Genomic DNA, 15,759 nt, shown 5'->3' with positions numbered 1-15,759 from the left:
CCTCTCCTCCTCCTGAAAGAGGGGTTAGTCTGTTTGATTACTCCTCTCATTCTGAAAGAGGGGTTAGTCTGTTTGATTACTCCTCTCCTTCTGAAAGAGGGGTTAGTCTGTTTGATTACTCCTCCTCCTCCTGAAAGAGGGGTTAGTCTGTTTGATTACTCCTCTCCTCCTCCTGAAAGAGGGGTTAGTCTGTTTGATTACTCCTCTCCTCCTCCTGAAAGAGGGGTTAGTCTGTTTGATTACTCCTCTCATTCTGAAAGAGGGGTTAGTCTGTTTGATTACTCCTCTCCTCCTCCTGAAAGAGGGGTTAGTCTGTTTGATTACTCCTCTCCTCCTCCTGAAAGAGGGGTTAGTCTGTTTGATTACTCCTCTCCTCCTGAAAGAGGGGTTAGTCTGTCTGTTTTGTTTTTACTCCTTTTGTCTTGTTTCCAGGGCAACAGGTTTTTACTCTTTATTGTTTAGGGGGTTCGCCTACCACCACTCTGATACCACAACTGAACACTGACTGTATCCCAAATAGCACCCTATTCCCTATATAGTGCACTACTTTTAACCATGGGCCCCATGGGTCTCTAGTTAAAAGTAGTGCACTATGTAGGGAATAGGGTGCTATTTGGGACACAGTCACTAAGTCCTTTGCGTGGAGAGGATTATGATAACTTTTTTAGAAAGGATCTATTTCTTCTAGATATTAATACAGAGACCCAGAATAGTTAGATATATTTATGTTTATTAGGTAGGCTGTCTTTTCCTATCAAGGAGGAGAGGACAGAGGAGGACAGGACAGAGGAGTTTAAGATGATTCAGAATGAACCAGGCCAGGGAGAGGGCTGATACCGTCTGTCTGGGGGGAGTGATGAGGAGAGGGCTGATACAGTCTGTCTGGGGGGAGTGATGAGGAGAGAGGAGAGGGCTGATACCGTCTGTCTGGGGGGAGTGATGAGGAGAGAGGAGAGGGCTGATACCGTCTGTCTGGGGGGAGTGATGAGGAGAGAGGAGAGGGCTGATACCGTCTGTCTGGGGGGAGTGATGAGGAGAGGGCTGATACAGTCTGTCTGGGGGGAGTGATGAGGAGAGAGGAGAGGGCTGATACAGTCTGTCTGGGGGGAGTGATGAGGAGAGAGGAGAGGGCTGATACCGTCTGTCTGGGGGGAGTGATGAGGAGAGAGGAGAGGGCTGATACAGTCTGTCTGAGGGGAGTGATGAGGAGAGAGGAGAGGGCTGATACCGTCTGTCTGGGGGGAGTGATGAGGAGAGAGGAGAGGGCTGATACCGTCTGTCTGGGGGGAGTGATGAGGAGAGGGCTGATACAGTCTGTCTGGGGGGAGTGATGAGGAGAGAGGAGAGGGCTGATACCGTCTGTCTGGGGGGAGTGATGAGGAGAGAGGAGAGGGCTGATACCGTCTGTCTGGGGGGAGTGATGAGGAGAGGGCTGATACAGTCTGTCTGGGGGGAGTGATGAGGAGAGAGGAGAGGGCTGATACAGTCTGTCTGGGGGGAGTGATGAGGAGAGAGGAGAGGGCTGATACCGTCTGTCTGGGGGGAGTGATGAGGAGAGAGGAGAGGGCTGATACAGTCTGTCTGAGGGGAGTGATGAGGAGAGAGGAGAGGGCTGATACCGTCTGTCTGGGGGGAGTGATGAGGAGAGAGGAGAGGGCTGATACAGTCTGTCTGGGGGGAGTGATGAGGAGAGAGGAGAGGGCTGATACAGTCTGTCTGGGGGGAGTGATGAGGAGAGAGGAGAGGGCTGATACAGTCTGTCTGAGGGGAGTGATGAGGAGAGAGGAGAGGGCTGATACAGTCTGTCTGAGGGGAGTGATGAGGAGAGAGGAGAGGGCTGATACAGTCTGTCTGGGGGGAGTGATGAGGAGAGAGGAGAGGGCTGATACCGTCTGTCTGGGGGGAGTGATGAGGAGAGGGCTGATACAGTCTGTCTGAGGGGAGTGATGAGGAGAGGGCTGATACAGTCTGTCTGGGGGGAGTGATGAGGAGAGAGGAGAGGGCTGATACCGTCTGTCTGGGGGGAGTGATGAGGAGAGGGCTGATACCGTCTGTCTGAGGGGAGTGATGAGGAGAGGGGAGAGGGCTGATACCGTCTGTCTGGGGGGAGTGATGAGGAGAGAGGAGAGGGCTGATACCGTCTGTCTGGGGGGAGTGATGAGGAGAGGGCTGATACAGTCTGTCTGAGGGGAGTGATGAGGAGAGGGCTGATACAGTCTGTCTGGGGGGAGTGATGAGGAGAGAGGAGAGGGCTGATACCGTCTGTCTGGGGGGAGTGATGAGGAGAGGGCTGATACCGTCTGTCTGAGGGGAGTGATGAGGAGAGGGGAGAGGGCTGATACAGTCTGTCTGAGGGGAGTGATGAGGAGAGAGGAGAGGGCTGATACCGTCTGTCTGGGGGGAGTGATGAGGAGAGGGCTGATACCGTCTGTCTGAGGGGAGTGATGAGGAGAGAGGAGAGGGCTGATACAGTCTGTCTGGGGGGAGTGATGAGGAGAGGGGAGAGGGCTGATACAGTCTGTCTGGGGGGAGTGATGAGGAGAGGGGAGAGGGCTGATACAGTCTGTCTGGGGGGAGTGATGAGGAAAGTTTACAAGGGAGAACATGTGAGCCAAAGAGCAGAGGGAGGGAGGGAGGCGTTGGCGCTGCTGTTTTTGGCATTTCTCCCTTTCCCCTCTGTTCATGAGTTCTCACCAACAGGAAGCCCAAACCCCACTAGCCAAATCTACACTCTTTCTATGGTGTTCTCTCTTTCTTTCACTCTATCCCTCCATTCCTGCCCTCTGTCACGGTTTCCCTCTCACTAGTTTCTGTTTCTCTCTTCACCCTCTTTTCTTTCCCTTCTCTTTCTTACTCATTCTGTTCTTCTTCTCTCTGTTTAGGCCTACCTCTCTTTCTGTTCTTCTTCTCTCTGTTTAGGCCTACCTCTCTTTCCTTCTTCTCTTTTCTCTCTGTCCTCTCCTCCTCCTGGCTGGCTCAACTGTTCCTTCCCTCTTTCCTTCCCCTGGGCTTAGTTGCTCTCTCCCTCTCGTTCCTTCTCTCTCTCTCGCTCCTTCTCTCTCTCTCGCTCCTTCTCTCTCTCTCGCTCCTTCTCTCTCTCTCGCTCCTTCTCTCTCTCGCTCCTTCTCTCTCTCTCGCTCCTTCTCTCTCTCTCGCTCCTTCTCTCTCTCGCTCCTTCTCTCTCTCGCTCCTTCTCTCTCTCTCCTTCTCTCTCTCCTTCTCTCTCTCCTTCCACATGACCCTCTCTCTATTTGCCCCTTTTTTAAGTTTGTGTTGTAACAGTTGTGCAGAATGTGTTGAACAGGTGTGTGTGTGAAGGAAATGTAGCAGCAGCAGAGCACAGGACAGCTGAGCAGCTTCAAACACTACTGATGTTGTAGAGAGAGAGAGACATGGAGAGTCTGCTGGGCCCTGTCTGTCAGTGAAGGAGGGAGAGAGGGAGGGGAGAGTCTGCTGGGCCCTGTCTGTCAGTGAAGGAGGGAGAGAGGGAGGGGAGAGTCTGCTGGGCCCTGTCTGTCAGTGAAGGAGGGAGAGAGGGAGGGGAGAGTCTCTGCTGGGCCCTGTCTGTCAGTGAAGGAGGGAGAGAGGGAGGGGAGAGTCTCTGCTGGGCCCTGTCTGTCAGTGAAGGAGGGAGAGAGGGAGGGGAGAGTCTGCTGGGCCCTGTCTGTCAGTGAAGGAGGGAGAGAGGGAGGGGAGAGTCTGCTGGGCCCTGTCTGTCAGTGAAGGAGGGAGAGAGGGAGGGGAGAGTCTGCTGGGCCCTGTCTGTCAGTGTAGGAGGGAGAGAGGGAGGGGAGAGTCTGTTGGGCCCTGTCTGTCAGTGAAGGAGGGAGAGAGGGAGGGGAGAGTCTGCTGGGCCCTGTCTGTCAGTGAAGGAGGGAGAGAGGGAGGGGAGAGTCTGCTGGGCCCTGTCTGTCAGTGAAGGAGGGAGAGAGGGAGGGGAGAGTCTGCTGGGCCCTGTCTGTCAGTGAAGGAGGGAGAGAGGGAGGGGAGAGTCTGCTGGGCCCTGTCTGTCAGTGTAGGAGGGAGAGAGGGAGGGGAGAGTCTGCTGGGCCCTGTCTGTCAGTGTAGGAGGGAGAGAGGGAGGGGAGAGTCTGCTGGGCCCTGTCTGTCAGTGAAGGAGGGAGAGAGGGAGGGGAGAGTCTGCTGGGCCCTGTCTGTCAGTGAGGGAGGGAGAGAGGGAGGGGAGAGTCTGCTGGGCCCTGTCTGTCAGTGTAGGAGGGAGAGAGTGAAGAGAGAGGGAAAGGAGAGAAGGTCCATGTGGTATGTGTGTGGGGTTTGCATGGAAGTGAACGTGTGTAGTGTTGGTGACTTGTAGTTCTAGAGTGTGAGCGTTAGCGAGCGGCCTGTGTGTGTGTGTGTGTGTGTGTGTGTGTGTGTGTGTGGGCCTTGTTTACTGGCTTCCTGGGTGGGCTGTCTGTGGAGCAGCACTGAGGGTTCTTCCCAAATGGATCCCTATATAGTGCACTACTTTGGACCAGAGCTCTATGAGCCCTGCTTAAAAGTAGTGCGCTATATAAGGGAATAGGGTGTCATCTGGGACACTAGAGAGACATGGAGATCATTACGTCACTACGGCAACACTACTACTACAGAGTTAGGACGGGGGAGGTGGAGGGAGGGAATGAAAACTAGAGGGAGAGTGTCACTCCTGTGTTTACAATGGGAAGCCATACTTAATGACACACACACACACACACACACACACACACACACACACACACACACACACACACACACACACACACACACACACACGGGTGCTGTCAGTCACGTAGGGTTAGTTTATTCTCTCTGTCTTTTTTAAAGAGGTAGCGTTTTAGTGTGTCTGGTGAAGACCTCATGTTATTCTACAAGGCTGGCGCTGAAGTCTTGACGGCTGTTGATGTGTTCTGTTCAGATGTCTTAAGATCTTCGTGTGTGTGTGTCTCTCACGCTCATCTCGCGCGCTCATCACGCGCTCTCGCCTCTCTCCCCTCTCTCGCCTCTGTCTCGCTCTCTCACGTCTCTCTCTCGCTCTCTCTATCTGTGTGTTTTTAGATGTGAAAAGTTACTGAGAAATAATCTCACCAGCTACTTCTAAGAGAGATGGAGGGAGAATGATATGAAAAAGAGGAGAGATAGAAAGGGATGTGTTAATGAGGGAGGGGGGGAGGGAGGGAGAGGACTGAAAGAGAGTGTGGGTATGACATGAAGAAGAGATGGGGGGGGCTGGTGATATGTAGAGGGAATGTGTGTGTGTGGGAGGGATGGAGAGAGAGGGAGGGTGTAATGTGTTGGAGGGAGTGATGGTGATGAAATGAGGGAGGAGGAGAAGAGGAAATAGCTGATGCTTCCAGAAAATCAATAGCTGTCAAGAGAAGCCACAATCTCTCTCTCTCTCATACTCTTTTTCATCGATCTTCCCCTCTCTCTCCCATCCTCCCTCTCTCTCTCTCCCACCATCCTCCCTGTCTCTGTCCTGTTCTCTCCTGTCCCATGGTGTGTCTCTGTCCTGTTCTCTCCTGTCCCATGGTGTGTGACTGTCCTGTTCTCTCCTGTCCCATGGTGTGTGACTGTCCTGTTCTCTCCTGTCCCATGGTGTGTGACTGTCCTGTTCTCTCCTGTCCCATGGTGTGACTGTCCTGTTCTCTCCTGTCCCATGGTGTGTGACTGTCCTGTTCTCTCCTGTCCCATGGTGTGTGACTGTCCTGTTCTCTCCTGTCCCATGGTGTGACTGTCCTGTTCTCTCCTGTCCCATGGTGTGTGACTGTCCTGTTCTCTCCTGTCCCATGGTGTGTGACTGTCCTGTTCTCTCCTGTCCCATGGTGTGTGACTGTCCTGTTCTCTCCTGTCCCATGGTGTGTGACTGTCCTGTTCTCTCCTGTCCCATGGTGTGTGACTGTCCTGTTCTCTCCTGTCCCATGGTGTGTGACTGTCCTGTTCTCTCCTGTCCCATGGTGTGTGACTGTCCTGTTCTCTCCTGTCCCATGGTGTGTGACTGTCCTGTTCTCTCCTGTCCCATGGTGTGTGACTGTCCTGTTCTCTCCTGTCCCATGGTGTGTGACTGTCCTGTTCTCTCCTGTCCCATGGTGTGTGACTGTCCTGTTCTCTCCTGTCCCATGGTGTGTGACTGTCCTGTTCTCTCCTGTCCCATGGTGTGTGACTGTCCTGTTCTCTCCTGTCCCATGGTGTGTGACTGTCCTGACAGTTGCAGCAAACTCAAACTAACATCGAAAAACAACCTATCATGTGAACAAAACAATGTAACTGGCCAAGAAACACGAGGACAAAGTCACTCTTTTAGTAGTCTTTCTGGTCAATTAGACCGGGTTCTACATGTGGGCTTTGGATTGAGGTAAATAATGGAAAGTAAAACTATCTTTTCATCACTAGTGTTCTTTAGTCTTCTCCTCTTAGATGAGGTGGCCTTGACCAGACTAACAAGAGTCCCAAATGGCACCCTATTCCCTGTTTAGCGCACTACTTTTGACCGAGTAACAGTCTGGTGGGATTCTGCTTTAATCCTGGATCACTGGCTTTACTGTGTGTTTGCCGTGTGTGTGTGTGTGTGTGTGTTTGCCGTGTGTGTGTGTGTGTGTGTGTGTGTTTGCCGTGTGTGTGTGTGTGTGTGTGTGTTTGCCGTGTGTGTGTGTGTGTTTGCCGTGTGTGTGTGTGTGTTTGCCGTGTGTGTGTGTGTGTGTGTTTGCCGTGTGTGTGTGTGTGTTTGCCGTGTGTGTGTGTGTTTGCCGTGTGTGTGTGTGTGTTTGCCGTGTGTGTGTGTGTGTTTGCCGTGTGTGTGTGTGTGTGTGTTTGCCGTGTGTGTGTGTGTGTTTGCCGTGTGTGTGTGTGTGTGTTTGCCGTGTGTGTGTGTGTGTTTGCCGTGTGTGTGTGTGTGTTTGCCGTGTGTGTGTGTGTGTTTGCCGTGTGTGTGTGTGTGTGTGTGTTTGCCGTGTGTGTGTGTTTGCCGTGTGTGTGTGTGTGTTTGCCGTGTGTGTGTGTGTGTTTGCCGTGTGTGTGTGTTTGCCGTGTGTGTGTGTGTGTTTGCCGTGTGTGTGTGTGTGTGTGTGTTTGCCGTGTGTGTGTGTGTGTGTTTGCCGTGTGTGTGTGTGTGTGTGTGTTTGCCGTGTGTGTGTGTGTGTGTGTGTTTGCCGTGTGTGTGTGTTTGCCGTGTGTGTGTGTGTGTTTGCCGTGTGTGTGTGTGTGTGTGTGTTTGCCGTGTGTGTGTGTGTGTGTGTTTGCCGTGTGTGTGTGTGTGTTTGCCGTGTGTGTGTGTGTGTGTGTGTTTGCCGTGTGTGTGTGTGTGTGTGTTTGCCGTGTGTGTGTGTGTGTTTGCCGTGTGTGTGTGTGTGTGTGTGTTTGCCGTGTGTGTGTGTGTGTGTGTGTTTGCCGTGTGTGTGTGTGTGTGTGTGTTTGCCGTGTGTGTGTGTGTGTGTTTGCCGTGTGTGTGTGTGTGTGTGTGTTTGCCGTGTGTGTGTGTTTGCCGTGTGTGTGTGTGTGTTTGCCGTGTATATTGTTTACTGCTTCTGAATGTACTGACTGTAGCTAGTCCTTTTGTCTTTCTCTAATCTCTCACACTAGAGACCCTAACTCACACAAACATGTTGTTTCTATGTTAAGGTCCAGATGTTAGATAATCAAAACAACAATAGGGGATAAATCTATATAAACCTATATAGCCTTAGTATCATATTGTCTCTATAAACCTATATAGCCTTAGTATCATATTGTCTCTATAAACCTATATAGCCTTAGTATCATATTGTCTCTATAAACCTATATAGCCTTAGTATCATATTGTCTCTATAAACCTTTATAGCCTTAGTATCATATTGTCTCTATAAACCTATATAGCCTTAGTATCATATTGTCTCTATAAACCTATATAGCCTTAGTATCATATTGTCTCTATAAACCTATATAGCCTTAGTATCATATTGTCTCTATAAACCTATATAGCCTTAGTATCATATTGTCTCTATAAACCTATATAGCCTTAGTATCATATTGTCTCTATAAACCTATATAGCCTTAGTATCATATTGTCTCTATAAACCTATATAGCCTTAGTATCATATTGTCTCTATAAACCTTTATAGCCTTAGTATCATATTGTCTCTATAAACCTATATAGCCTTAGTATCATATTGTCTCTATAAACCTTTATAGCCTTAGTATCATATTGTCTCTATAAACCTATATAGCCTTAGTATCATATTGTCTCTATAAACCTATATAGCCTTAGCATCATATTGTCTCTATAAACCTATATAGCCTTAGTATCATATTGTCTCTATAAACCTATATAGCCTTAGTATCATATTGTCTCTATAAACCTACATAGCCTTAGTATCATATTGTCTCTATAAACCTTTATATCATTAGTATCATATTGTCTCTATAAACCTATATAGCCTTAGTATCATATTGTCTCTATAAACCTATATAGCCTTAGTATCATATTGTCTCTATAAACCTATATAGCCTTAGTATCATATTGTCTCTATAAACCTATATAGCCTTAGTATCATATTGTCTCTATAAACCTATATAGCCTTAGTATCATATTGTCTCTATAAACCTATATAGCCTTAGTATCATATTGTCTCTATAAACCTATATAGCCTTAGTATCATATTGTCTCTATAAACCTATATAGCCTTAGTATCATATTGTCTCTATAAACCTATATAGCCTTAGTATCATATTTTCTCTATAAACCTATATAGCCTTAGTATCATATTGTCTCTATAAGCCTATATAGCCTTAGTATCATATTGTCTCTATAAACCTATATAGCCTTAGTATCATATTGTCTCTATAAACCTATATAGCCTTAGTATCATATTGTCTCTATAAACCTTTATAGCCTTAGTATCATATTGTCTCTATAAACCTATATAGCCTTAGTATCATATTGTCTCTATAAACCTATATAGCCTTAGCATCATATTGTCTCTATAAACCTATATAGCCTTAGTATCATATTGTCTCTATAAACCTATATAGCCTTAGTATCATATTGTCTCTATAAACCTACATAGCCTTAGTATCATATTGTCTCTATAAACCTTTATATCATTAGTATCATATTGTCTCTATAAACCTTTATAGCCTTAGTATCATATTGTCTCTATAAACCTATATAGCCTTAGTATCATATTGTCTCTATAAACCTATATAGCCTTAGCATCATATTGTCTCTATAAACCTATATAGCCTTAGTATCATATTGTCTCTATAAACCTACATAGCCTTAGTATCATATTGTCTCTATAAACCTTTATATCATTAGTATCATATTGTCTCTATAAACCTACATAGCCTTAGTATCATATTGTCTCTATAAACCTATATAGCCTTAGTATCATATTGTCTCTATAAACCTATATAGCCTTAGTATCATATTGTCTCTATAAACCTATATAGCCTTAGTATCATATTGTCTCTATAAACCTTTATAGCCTTAGTATCATATTGTCTCTATAAACCTATATAGCCTTAGTATCATATTGTCTCTATAAACCTATATAGCCTTAGCATCATATTGTCTCTATAAACCTATATAGCCTTAGTATCATATTGTCTCTATAAACCTATATAGCCTTAGTATCATATTGTCTCTATAAACCTTTATATCATTAGTATCATATTGTCTCTATAAACCTACATAGCCTTAGTATCATATTGTCTCTATAAACCTATATAGCCTTAGTATCATATTGTCTCTATAAACCTATATAGCCTTAGCATCATATTGTCTCTGTAAACCTATATAGCCTTAGTATCATATTGTCTCTATAAACCTACATAGCCTTAGTATCATATTGTCTCTATAAACCTTTATATCATTAGTATCATATTGTCTCTATAAACCTACATAGCCTTAGTATCATATTGTCTCTATAAACCTATATAGCCTTAGTATCATATTGTCTCTATAAACCTATATAGCCTTAGTATCATATTGTCTCTATAAACCTATATAGCCTTAGTATCATATTGTCTCTATAAACCTATATAGCCTTAGTATCATATTGTCTCTATAAACCTTTATATCCTGTGTCTAGGATCTATAGGGGGAGTCTACCACTGTTAATAATGGTATCTCTGTGTCTAGGATCTATAGGGGGAGTCTACCACTGTTAATAATGGTATCTCTGTATCTAGGATCTATAGGGGGAGTCTACCACTGTTAATAATGGTATCTCTGTGTCTGGGATCTATAGGGGGAGTCTACCACTGTTAATAATGGTATCTCTGTGTCTAGGAGCCGTAGGGGGGAGGAGCCATCCTGACCATGCCTGGGGAGAGGAGAGTGACAAGGTGAGAGCAACACACACACACACACACACACACACACAGTCATAATATCGTGCTCCAACAGCTCCTCTAGTGTTTACAGATATGACCTCATTGTGAAAGAGTGACACTGTCAGGTCCTTACACATACCTCTGCGCCATGTGGAGGGGACTGGTTTCTGTGGAGGGGACTGGTTTCTGTGGAGGGGACTGGTTTCTGTGGAGGGGACTGGTTTCTGTGGAGGGGACTGGTTTCTGTGGAGGGCGCTGGTTGGGAGATGTTGATTGAACTGAAGTGGAGAGGAAATGAAGGAATATGGAGGGAGGGAAAGAGGGAATGCAGGGAGAGGAAGGAATACAGAAGGAGAGGAGGAAGAAGGGAGGTGGATGGAGGGAGAGAGGAGGTGCTGCTAATGATTTCTCCTCCAGGTGTTGGTGTGAGTGGGGGAACTAGAGGAGGAATGGTGGCCCAGGAAAATACAGAGATTTGAAATCAAGAGGTGGGGAAGAGGGGGTGGGAGAAATAAAGTGTGTGTGTGCTTATGTGTGGGTCAGGGTGTGTGTGTGTCAGGGTGTGTGTGTGGGTCAGGGTGTGTGTGTGTGTGTGTTTTATAGGTGCGTGCACATGCAAGTGGGGAGGACGGGGTGCTAAAACAGTGTGTTTATTTTCTGTCCATACCTCTGTAGCCTAAGCACCAGCTGTGTGTGTCTGTGTGTATCTGTGTGTATCTGTGTGTGTCTGTGTGTGTGTCTGTGTGTGTCTGTGTGTGTCTGTGTGTGTCTGTGTGTGTGTGTCTGTGTGTGTGTCTGTGTGTGTCTGTGTGTGTGTGTGTGTGTCTGTGTGTGTGTCTGTGTGTGTCTGTGTGTGTCTGTGTGTGTGTGTGTGTCTGTGTGTGTGTCTGTGTGTGTCTGTGTGTGTGGTATTTAAATCCCCCATTGTATTTGAATTGGAGGTCACACCGCCTGCTGTATTTCTGGAGTGTTCTATTGCTGTTCTTGAAACATGCATGCAGGTACACACACTCACACTCACATGCGCACACACACACACACACACACACACACACACACACACTAGGGATATCAACCTGCAATAAGGCCCACTGGGAGTCTGGTCTGCATCATGTTAACTCCCCACCCTGCCTGCTCCACTAACTCACTGCTAGCCTGCACTGGGAGTCTGGTCTGCATCATGTTAACTCCCTGCCTGCTCCACTAACTCACTGCTAGCCTGCACTGGGAGTCTGGTCTGCATCATGTTAACTCCCTGCCTGCTCCACTAACTCACTGCTAGCCTGCACTGGGAGTCTGGTCTGCATCATGTTAACTCCCTGCCTGCTCCACTAACTCACTGCTAGCCTGCACTGGGAGTCTGGTCTGCATCATGTTAACTCCCTGCCTGCTCCACTAACTCACTGCTAGCCTGCACTGGGAGTCTGGTCTGCATCATGTTAGCTCCCCACTAACGCTGCACAGAAGTTAACACACTGAAATAATGCAACACGGAATGTAGAAATGTTGAAACTGTTAATTACTGTTCGTAAACAATGTCCATACAGGCTAGAATAACTTCAAAATGCAAGAAGATAGCCTACGAAGCTGGAAGCTACCGCTAACTTTCCTTGCTAGCTGACAGCTGAAGCTAACATCAATTCACTACCCCTAGTACTTTGTTTATGATGATAATATGCAAATCATAACGCAAAATAAGCAGATTTCAAAGCTGATTGCCACCAAAAACGTTATTCATTCACCTATTCAGTCTCTCACATCTCTCAAAGAGGATCTATTGGGTCAGAGAACTGACTCTGTGCCGCCCCTTCTTGCCTCATGAATGATGTCATTACTTGTTAAAGAGACAGCGCACACTTTTATAAAAGAAGCTACTTCTATGCAAATGTTGTTGATCAGTAGAATAAAATTAGTCCCAAATGGAAGGGAAACAGATTGATTGTCGTCTGTAGCCACATGAACTCAGCCAAAAACAAGCTCAATAACTCAATGCATTCACACACTCCTATTGAATATGCATTCAGCTGTATGGTGAATAGGCCTAGGCGACATCTGGATTTTACCCAGTTTATCATTAGAGATTTACCATTATGTTGTTAGATTGGTAAACAAAGTCGTTGATTTGTATAATTGATTTGTTAATGCATACATGGTGGTCTCTGGAAAATGTTGATGTAAATAAATTCTAATGTAACGATATTGAACTGCCCAAACGATTTGAACAGAGCAGTAGCAGAGTTTCTGTCTGGATCAAGTGCCATTCTGTAACTTTGGTTAATATGCCTTATTTTTTTTGCCTTGGTATCGTTTTGGTATTGTGATGGTATGGAGTATTGTGATGGTATGGAGTATTGTGATGATATGGAGTATTGTGATGGTATGGAGTATTGTGATGGTTTGGAGTATCGCGATGGTATGGAGTATTGTGATGGTATGGAGTATTGTGATGGTTTGGAGTATCGCGATGGTTTGGAGTATTGCGATGGTTTGGAGTATTGCGATGGTTTGGAGTATTGCGATGGTTTGGAGTATTGCGATGGTTTGGAGTATTGCGATGGTTTGGAGTATTGCGATGGTTTGGAGTATTGTGATGGTTTGGAGTATCGTGATGGTTTGGAGTATTGCGATGGTTTGGAGTATCATGATACTAAACCTGGTATCAGTTTCAAAGTGAAAAATCTGGTATCATAACACTATAGAGGGGGCAAGGAGTAATACTTTAGGATAGGGGTGTAACGGGGGGTTAGAATAGTTATACTGGCTGGCCTTGGGGGGTTGACATAGAGGGGGACAGGGGGTCAAGGAGGAATAATGAATGATAGGGGAGTGGAAAGGGGGTAGAGGGGTGAGAATGGGTACACTGGTCCCCCTCAGGGTGTAAGGTCAGTCGTGGTGTGGAGCTTGGACCCAAATCTGTGCAGTCATTTGGCTCTGGTGAACCCCTAGGCACTCCCCTAATCACCACTCCTCTACCCCCCTTCCTATCCCCACTCCCCTAATCACCACTCCTCTACCCCCCTTCCTATCGCCCTCTTTCACGCTCCCGTCCAAATCCCTCTATCCCCCTCTTTCACTCTCCCGTCCAAATCCCTCTATCCCCCTCTTTCACTCTCCCGTCCAAATCCCTCTATCCCCCTCTTTCACTCTCCCGTCCAAATCCCTCTATCCCCCTCTTTCACTCTCCCGTTCAAATCCCTCTATCCCCCTCTTTCACTCTCCCGTTCAAATCCCTCTATCCCCCTCTTTCACTCTCCCCCCCTCTCCTATACCTTCCCCTCTTGTCAACCCCCTCCTTTCCCCCTCCCACTCCCCCCTCTCTTTCTCTCAAATGTAATGCTAGAAGTGTGTGTGTGTGTCTGTGTGTCTGTGTGTGTGTGTGTGTGTGTGTGTGTGAGAGAGAGGATGTGATATGTATGAAAGCTCACATGTATGGCAGCCTAGGGAAACCCTTCACATCGTGAAATTTAGATTGTAGTTTTCAGAACTATAAAAACACTGTCCCAAATCCAGATCTTTTGAAATCACTGAGATATCTTTATCAGAACCAGAGTTATGAGCTTTTAAATCTGTACAATAACAGGTGCATGTATTTGAATTGGAGTCAAAACAATGTACATTTCAGTGTGATTATGAACCGTCAACAACACATCCTTAAAGAAAAACATGAAAGAAAGATCTGTTTGATTTGACAGGATATAGTGAGCTCCTAAGGTATTGTAAAGGATTGGGACAGTGACACCTTTTGTTTTGGCTCTGTACTCCAGCACTTTGGATTTGAAATGATACTTTGAGGTTCACCGTAACTGTTTAGAAATTACAGCCCTTTTTGAACATAGTCCCCCCATTTTAGGGGACCAAAAGTATTGGGACAAATTCACCTATGTGTATTAAAGTAGTCCACATTTTAAATATTTGGTTCCATATTCCTAGCACGCAATGATTACAACAAGCTTGTGACTTTACAAACTTGTTGGATGCATTTGCGGTTTATTTTGGTTGTGTTTCAGATCATTTTGTGCCCAATATAAATCAATGGTAAATAATGGAATATGTTTCTAAACACTTCTACATTCATGTGGATTCTACATTTACATTTACATTTACATTTTAGTCATTTAGCAGACGCTCTTATCCAGAGCGACTTACAGGAGCAATTAGGGTTAAGTGCCTTGCTCAAGGGCACATCGACAGATTTTTCACCTAGTCGGCTCGGGGATTAGAACCAGCGACCTTTCGGTTACTGGCACAACGCTCTTACCCACTAAGCTACCTGCCGCCCCAGGTACCATGATTACGGAATGAATGAATCGGGAATAATGAATGATTAATGAAAGTTAGACACACAAATAATCATACCCCCAAGACATGCTAACCTCTCACCATTACAATAACAGTGGAGGTTAGCATTTTATATCATACCCCCAAGACATGCTAACCTCTCACCATTACAATAACAGTGGAGGTTAGCATTTTATATCATACCCCCCAAGACATGCTAACCTCTCACCATGACTAACAGTGGAGGTTAGCATTTTATATCATACCCCCCAAGACATGCTAACCTCTCACCATGACAATAACAGTGGAGGTTAGCATTTTATATCATACCCCCAAGACATGCTAACCTCTCACCATGACAATAACAGTGGAGGTTAGCATTTTTGGGGGGGTATGATATTTGTGCGTCTAACGTTCTCACTCATTATTCATGTGTGTGTGTTAGTCTGAAACAGGTCATTATTCACGTACAGTGCATTTGGAAAGTATTCAGACCCCTTCCCTTTTTCTACATTTTGTTACGTTACAGCCTTATTCTAAAATGGATTACATTCCATTTTTTTCCTCATCAATTTACACACAATACCCCATAATGACGAATCAAAAACAGGTTTTTAGACATTTGAGATGTTTCTACAACTTGATTGGAGTCCACCTGTGGTAAATTCAATTGATTGAACATGATTTGGAAAGGCACAAACCTGTCTATATAAGGGCCCACAGTTGACAGTGCATGTCAGAGCAAAAGCCAAGCCACGAGGTCGAAGGAATTGTCTGTAAAGCTCAGAGACAGGATTGTGTCGAGGCACAGATCTGGGTAAGGGTACCAAAAAATGTCTGCAGCATTGAAGGTCCCCAAAAACATGATGATTTAATCAATTTTAGGATAAGGCTGTAAAAAGTCAAGGGGTCTGAATAGTTTCCGAAGGCACTGTATGTCAGTGTGTTAGTCTGAAACAGGAGTTGAAATGGACTAGTGCAGATGCTGAGGGCGTTACTGGCTGTAGAACTCAGTCTGCACAGTGGCAGCTGCCTGCCTGCCTGCCTGCCTGCATCCTGTGTGGGTGAGACTGTGTGTGTGTGTGTGTGGGGGGGTGTTTTTGTACTGTTTGTGTGGGTGTGTGTCTGCAGCCTGCCATCCAGCTGTTTCCTGTTAGCAAACATGCTGCTCTCACTGGTGTGTGTGTGTGT

The 15,759-nt window shown here is 46.1% G+C and overlaps 1 protein-coding gene across 3 annotated transcripts in view; it reads left to right on the top strand.

The window, feature by feature from the left end:
- LOC311125415 (E3 ubiquitin-protein ligase RNF38-like) overlaps nucleotides 1–15,759 on the top strand; it is a 47,617-nt gene that overhangs the window by 9,831 nt on the left and 22,027 nt on the right. For all 3 annotated transcript variants that reach the window (XM_084199458.1, XM_084199459.1, XM_084199457.1), the window contains exon 3: nucleotides 10,247–10,302. In XM_084199458.1, the coding sequence (XP_084055584.1) occupies nucleotides 10,247–10,302 (56 nt within the window). The remainder of the gene's footprint in view (nucleotides 1–10,246; nucleotides 10,303–15,759) is intronic.

Source organism: Coregonus lavaretus (assembly GCF_964263955.1).
Source record: "Coregonus lavaretus genome assembly, contig: HAP1_SCAFFOLD_1400, whole genome shotgun sequence".
NCBI classification, from domain to species: Eukaryota; Metazoa; Chordata; class Actinopteri; order Salmoniformes; family Salmonidae; genus Coregonus; species Coregonus lavaretus.
The sequence above is the reverse complement of the archived record's forward strand: the minus strand, read 5'-3'. Positions and strand labels throughout refer to the sequence as shown.